The sequence below is a fragment of the Octopus bimaculoides genome, chromosome 25 (genome assembly GCF_001194135.2).
Source record: "Octopus bimaculoides isolate UCB-OBI-ISO-001 chromosome 25, ASM119413v2, whole genome shotgun sequence".
Classification (NCBI taxonomy): Eukaryota; Metazoa; Mollusca; class Cephalopoda; order Octopoda; family Octopodidae; genus Octopus; species Octopus bimaculoides.
In genome coordinates, this window is record NC_069005.1 from 19044334 (window position 1) to 19051940 (window position 7607).

The 7607-nt window shown below is 40.5% G+C and overlaps 1 protein-coding gene and 1 pseudogene across 1 annotated transcript in view; one reads left to right on the plus strand and one right to left on the minus strand.

The window, feature by feature from the left end:
* The window catches only part of LOC106871526 (ubiquitin carboxyl-terminal hydrolase 5), a 67321-nt gene that overhangs the window by 31209 nt on the left and 28505 nt on the right, over nucleotides 1-7607 (minus strand). Inside the window, exons 5-7 of the mRNA XM_052976831.1 lie at nucleotides 7397-7503; nucleotides 3730-3965; nucleotides 1801-1895 (exon numbers count right to left, since the gene is read on the minus strand). Of these exons, the coding sequence (XP_052832791.1) occupies nucleotides 1801-1895; nucleotides 3730-3965; nucleotides 7397-7503 (438 nt within the window). The remainder of the gene's footprint in view (nucleotides 1-1800; nucleotides 1896-3729; nucleotides 3966-7396; nucleotides 7504-7607) is intronic.
* LOC128250830 (5S ribosomal RNA) lies at nucleotides 2531-2649 on the plus strand (annotated as a pseudogene).

Genomic DNA, 7607 nt, shown 5'->3' on the forward strand with positions numbered 1-7607 from the left:
CCCGCACAAGCCAGTCCAGGGGCACTGGCAACGATCTTACTCGGCTTGCCGGGTCTTCTCACGCACAGCACATTTCCAAAGGTCTCGGTCAGTAGTCATCGCCTCGGTGAGGCCCAATGTACGAAGGTCTTGCCTCACCACCTCAGCCCAGGTCTTCCTGGGCCTACCTCTTCCACAGGTTCCCTCAACTGTTAGGGTGTGGCACTTTTTCACGCAGCTATCCTCATCCATTCTCACCACATGTCCATACCAGCGCAATCGTCTCTCTTGCACGCCACAACTGATGCTTCTAATGTTCAGCTTTTCTCTCAAGATACTTACACTCTGACGGGTATTCACATTGACATTACACATCCAACGGAGCATAGTGTGCATATATATGTATGTATCCACAATGCATGCGTAGATGCATGTATATGTTTGTGTGCAATACTTGTGTAGGTGCGTGCATATATGCACAAGTGAATTGGTGAAATGTCTGTATCCACTATCCTAAATGGTCATAGCTTCTACTTTAAATGCCTTTACCCTCTATCTTAAATGTCTGTACCCACCACTCTAAATGTCTGTTCCCTTCTACCTTTAAATATGTAGCTTCTATCCTAAATGTGTATAATTATAATTTAAGCAGCAAGCTGGCAGAATTGTTTGCATGCCAGACAAAATGCTTAACAGCATTTTGTTTGCCTTTACATTCTGTGTTCAAATTCCACTGAGGTCAAATTTGCTTTCCATCCTTTCATAGTTCATAAAATAAGTACCAGTTAGGTGCTGGGGTTGATATCATCGACTAGTCCCCTCTTCCAAAATTTCAGGCCTTGTGACTATAGTAGAAAGGATTATTATTATTAAGACAGCAAACGAGCAGAATCATTAGCATACAGGATAATATGCTTAGCAGCATTTCGTCCATCTTTACGTTCTAAGTTCTAATTCTGCTGAGGTTAACTTTGCCTTTCATCCTTTCGGGGTCGATAGATTAAGTACCAGTTGAGTACTGGGGTCATAATCAACTAATCTCCTTCCACCAAATTTGAGGCCTTGTGCTTTTAATAGAAAGGATTATCATTATTATTACTATTATTATTAGGTGGCATGCTGGCAGAATCATTAGCATGCTGGGCAAAATGCTTAGTGGCATTTTGTCCATCCTTATGGTTTGAGTTCAAATTCCACCAAGGTCGACTTTGCCTTTCATCCTTTCAGGGACAATAAAATAAGTACCAGTTCGGCAATGAGGTTGATGTAATCGGCTTACTTCCTCTCCCAAAGTTGCTGGCCTTGTGCTAAAATTTGAAACTATTATTACTCATTGTTATTATTATTATTATTATTATTATTATTATTATTATTATTATTACAGATGATAGTACAGTAATATTGGAAACAGTAGTAATGATGGTAATGGTATGAGTGGAAGTTGCAGTGGGAATAGAATGGATAGTGGGGGTAATGGAGGTAGGAGTGACAATGATGGTAATGGTGGTAGTAGAGGTAGTAGTGGTGACAATGATGATAATATGGGCAGTGGTGGTGGCCACAGTGCAGGTGGTGCTTGCATCTATCGTATATGTAGTGGTAGTGTTGGTATAAGTGGTAGTAGTGCTACTGCAGCTATATTCACTGCTTTTCTCCTCTTCTTGTTCTTTTAGTGGTGGTGGTGGTGGTGGTAGCAGCAGTAGCAAAATTATGAGTGGGAGGTAGAGGGTGTGATTGTGGTGTTGTGGTTGTGATGGTTTGATGGTTGTAGTCATCATTGTTGTTATGGTAATAATAATGGTAAGGCAATGACAAACTCACCTTTTGCAAAGAGGCAATGTTGATGCCAAAATGGGCCAGATGTTTGGTAAGGTATGGATCTTCTACCATGTCATCTTCATCATAAGAGTAAACATCTGCAAAACAACAATTATTTATAACTACTACAACAACAAAGTACAAACAGTTTACCTCTGTCTGATGGTTCTGGCAAAAGAGATTGTGTAATGGACAAGACAGAAAAAAACAGAAGATGCACACTTTTCTATTCAGTGAAGCCATCTTCAACATTTTTTTAAAATTCCATTTGAAAAGGAATATGAAGGTTGATGGTTATGTGCTTACTCCCTAGTAAATTTGTTGAGAGGCAGGTGAATGTGGCAAGGATGGCCCCAGTGAACGGACCTACTGTAAATCTGTGCCTGTAGGCTAAAGAGTATGAAAGAGAGAAGAGCATTTGCCATAATGATGATGATGATTGGTCCACTTCATACCAAAACCCACACCAGTATGATCAGCTCTGGTTCTCTGATACAAAATCTCTTTTTAAAGAGTTGCATATTTAAATGAAAACACTAATGTTGGTAGTGTTCAGAATTCCCTGGAAATAGTTACTATTTGGTAAGTAAATATTAAGAACTTACTCTCAATTCTCTGTTTACAGATAAGAAATACAAATATGATCCAGTTGAAGACTGGAGTTGGTGAAATCATAAAATTGCTGGCTTTGCACCAAAATTAGAAATAACATTATTATTAAAATTATTATTATGTTTATGGCCATATCATGTTGAATGCACCAGTTCTTGTCCAATCACTAAAGTTAAGCAATGTCAAGCCCAGTTGGTATTTGGACGAGTGACCACTTGGGAAACCTAGGTGCTGTAAGCATCTCACTTTTTAAGGTGCTTAGCAGCATTTCATTAATCTTTAGGTTCTAGGTTCAAATGCTGTCTGGATTGACTTAGCCTTTCCTCCTTTCAGGGTCAATAAAACATGTACCAGCCAAGCACTGAGATCGATTTAACTGATTTAGCCCCTGCCCCAAAACTGCTGGACTAACGCCAAAATTTGAAACCAATATTATTATGAAGGCATCAAGCTGGCAGAATCATTAGCACACTGGACAAATAGCATTTATTCCAGCTCTTTACATTCTGAGTTCAAATATTGCCAAGGTCAACTTTGCCTTTCATCCTTTTGAGCTTGATACAAAATTACTGGAGTTGATGTAATCAGCTTACACTCCTCCCCTCAAAAGTGCTGTTCTTGTGACAAAATTTGAAACAGTTATCATTATTATTATTATTATTATTAAAGTGGCAAGCTGATAGAACCATTAGCAGGTCAGGCAAAATACTTAACAGCATTTCATCCTTATTTACATTCTGAGTTCAAATTCTGCCGAGGCTGACCTTGCATTCCACCTTTTCAGGGTCAATGAAACAAGTACAGGTTGAGTACTGAGGTTGATGTAATTGACTTATCCCTCCCCGAAATTGCTGGCCTTGAGCCAAAATTTGAAATCATTATCATTATTATTATTATTATTACTATTATTATTAAGGCAGTGAGCTGGCAGAATTGTTAGCATGCCAGACAAAATGCTTAGCGGTATTTCATCCGTCTTTATGTTCTGAGTTCAAATTCCACCAAGGTCGACTTTGCCTTTCAACCTTTCAAGGTCAATAAAATAAGCACCAGTAGAACACTGGGGTCAGTGTTTTCAACTGGCTCCCTTCACCAAACTTGGTAGCCTTGTGCCAAAATTTGAAATTATTATTATTGCTAAGTCTTTCTCCAAAAGTTTCAAATCTCAAATCCATCCAAGTTGAATCCGGTCGACCACAACAACTTGAATCACAATATTGAACTTCTGATGGGCTAACAACAAAAACATGACAGTGATGTTGATAGCAATGCAATTACATTGATGATGATGATATCAAACAAACCCACATTTCTACTCACCGGCACCGTCGGCTGTTATTGTACCCAGCTTCACAGCCAGAGGGTACTTGGTTATGTTATAATAGTCAACAGCATGATTGTTACCGCCACTGCCATCAAAGAAACGGCGCCCACATAGGATGGCACCGTCTGTGAGGTTGAGCCACAAGTTAGTGGTCAGTTCACACATTTCACACTTCCAGCCAGTTGGTGGGATCTTCTTGCCATTGTCCAGCTGGAGTAGATTTTCAGCATGTCTACAAAAAAAGGAAAGAAAAAAAGATAAGGTATTTGGTGAATGTAACACACCACACACACACATATATATATATATAACCACACAGCACTCACACACAAATTAACATATGAACATATGTGTATGAACACACACACACACTTTGATCTGTCTCTCACAAGCACCTACTTTGATATGCATGGCTCTTATACACACAATCATGAAATCATAGCTACACACACACACACACACACACACATATATATATAAACACTCAGAAGCATCTGTGTAGACAAACACATACACTCACATACATATATACACAAACTTGCTTTGATTTCACGCATGCATTAACACAAAAGCACAATCAAAGACATGTTCAAGCCAAAAAACAAGTACAAGACAAAGCGTGGGCATCAATATAATTACCAAAAACCCTTCAAAGCAATGCTCTAGCATAGCTATAATCCAATAACAGAAACCGATAAAAGAATTACGCTCATAGCCATGACACACCTCTTCAGCAAGATACTTGTTCTGTTCCAGGCCTTTTTCTCTCCTCTCTACTCTCTGCTCTGTTCCAGGCCTTTTTCTCCCCTCCCTACTTCTTATTCTCCTAGAATAAAGCCCCCACCTTCTCACTTGGGGTCCATAGTCTTGCAAGGTACATTATGTCCTTGCTAGTGCTGGTGGAATTAGCAAGCCAATACACTGTGAAAGAAAGCAGTGCTTTATATGTAAACCTGCCCACCTCTGTAAAAACTCCAAGTCCTCTTTTGTTTATCACAGTCCTCCAGGCCATAACAGGAATTCAAGACTGGCTGCCCTTAGGAACCCCTCTATGCTGATGACCTTGCTCTTATAGCTGAATCACTATCTGAACTAGAGAGGAAATTTCAGGTGTGGAAGCAAAGTCTGGAATCTAAGGGTTTTACAGTTAATTTAGGAAAGTCCAAAGTCTTACACAAATACTTTCAGGGAGATGGCCCTGCTTGATATGTCAGAAAGGTGTTGATAGAAACTCCATACTGTGTACCCAGTGCAAAGCTATGGACATATAAGAGGTGCAGTAGTACCACAAGAAGGTTAAGAGAGAAAGTAGTCTTTGCATGTGGCAGATGTGCAGGTACAATTAACACTAACAATGTACAGAGAATAGACTTCTTCAAATGTCTGGGGGATATTCCTAGGAGTAGTAGATAGCTTCCATTACCTAGGCAATTAAGTTAATAGTGGAGGAAGAAGTTTTGAAAGCATAAACAGCTAGAATAAGAACCAACTGGTAAAAATTTAGAGAGCTAACAAAGGGCCTCTTCCTCAGAATGAAAGGCAGATTGTATGATGCCTGTATATATACAGCTGTGTTGCATGGCAGTGAAACATAGGCTATGACTACAGAGGACATGCAACGGCTTGAAAGAAATGAAGCCAGCATACTCCGTTGGATGGCTAATGTCAGTGTGCACAGGCAACAGAGAGTAAATGATTTAAGAGGAAAACTGAGTATAAGAGGCATCAGATATTGCATGCAAGAGAAAAGACTGTGCTGGTTTGGTCATGTGATGCATACAAGGGACCAAAACTTCTGTGATTTGCTGTACTTGAGAAGACACATCAAGTTAAGTAAAATTGCGGCCATTCATACATTCAGGTACGTCCTTTATGGCCATGCCCCCACTCCCTCTCTTGTGGGTGCTGGTGCCACATAAGAAGCACTCGTGCCAGTGCCACGTAAGTACCAGCACTGGTGCCATATAGAAAGCACCCTTTGCTTGGCATTAGGAAGGGAATCCAACCATAGAAACCATGCCAAAACAGACAAATGGAGCTCCAGCAGCTCTCCAGCTGGCCAGCTCATCAAATCATCCAACTCATGCCAGCAGGGAAAACAGACGTATGATGATGATGATGATGATGATGATGATGATGATGATGATGATGATGATGATGATGATGATGATTATGTACTTTATTGTGTTTGTTATGTGTGTAATCTCTCAGTCTGTGGTGCAATTTTCTTGTATAAAACTGGTCTGTGAGAACTGCTGCGTTACAGAATATCATGGACTCTTTAAGCTTACAGGATAGAAGCCAACCTGACAAGTGCTGGTGCTTCAGAAAAATGCACCCAGCTTCCCACTGTAAGTTGGTTGGTAAACAAGCAGAGAAGCAGAGACAACACAAGATCAATGGAACTCTTCAGTTGAGAATTGAGAATATTCTGCACAATGAACTTGGCATGATGAAGGTTTCTGCTCATTGAGTGCCACATCTTCTGACACCTAACTGAAAGTGCACTGGGCTGATCCCATCATGAGAAAATCTGACATTGTTTCAGACAGATCCAGTTGGTTTCCTTCAACATTTCTTAGCCCACAGGATGAGTGTTGGCTTCATCACTTTGATCTGGAGACAAAGAGATAATCCATGCAGTGGAAACAATCTCTGCTCACCTTCTCCAAAGAAGGCCAAGGTCATTTCATCTGCAGGGAAGGTGATGCAAAAGGCATGGAGTTTATTGACAATCTTTAAAAGGGCCACACCATCAATGGAGAGTACTATGCCAACATACTGAGGCAGTTACAAAAGACTATCAAGACTAAATGCCCAGGAAAATTGATGAAAGGGGTCTTGTTTCATTAAGACAATGCTCCAGCACTTGCTTTCAATGGCTGCTGCGCATGATTGTGGCTTTCAGTTGGTTGATCACCCTCTCTATTCTCCTGATTTTGTCCCATCTGACAATCATCTGTTGGCTGGGAATCAGTATTGCAGTGATGATGACATCATACCTGTTGTTGATGACTTTTTTGACCAAGAGGACAAAAACTTCTTCACTAATGGGATCCAAGCACTGCAACACTGATGGGAGAACTGTGTGTGAACTGAAAAGGGGACTACATTGAAAAATAAACTTCATTGGGTCACATTCCATCAGAGTATTTTGGTCAGCCTATGAACTTTTCAGCCAACCCTCATAGTCACTGACCACAGAACAAGTAATCACTGGTTTACATGATACTAGTAGCAGGTTTCATCAGCCCATGATGAGATTGCTGACCTGACTATTCTCTAGTTCATGTCCCTCTAGTTTTAGGGATATGATAAAATGCACCCAGAACAATCAGTGAAGCTGTTGACAGACAAGTAGAGATTACACAAGGTTGACAGAACCCTTCCAGTCTTGTCAAGGACATGGAAACCTCTCTAGTTCGAGGGACATGATAAAATACACCCAGTGTACTCTGTGCAGAGGTTGGTGATCGGAAAGGTGTCCAGCTATAGAAGACAAACTAAAAATAAGATATATGAGCAAGATGTGGTCCTCCAACCTGTGTGAAAATGCACGATAGGATCAGTAACTCTGAATAAAAACTGATTCATACTTTGATGATCCATTCAACCTATTCTGGAATGGAAAGCAGACATTTGATGATGGGGATGGTGACTTACTTGCTTACGATTCTCTTGTCACCTTCCCAAGATCCTGTTGCTAATGCTGCCTCTTCCATCTTCAGAGCATCTTCAGCCTCAATGATGGCAATAGCCGACAGGTTCACCTACATGAAAACATCACACAAAATAAATAAACAAGAGATGACAGGCAGACATTCACACACACACACACACACACACACACACACACACACACACACACACACAC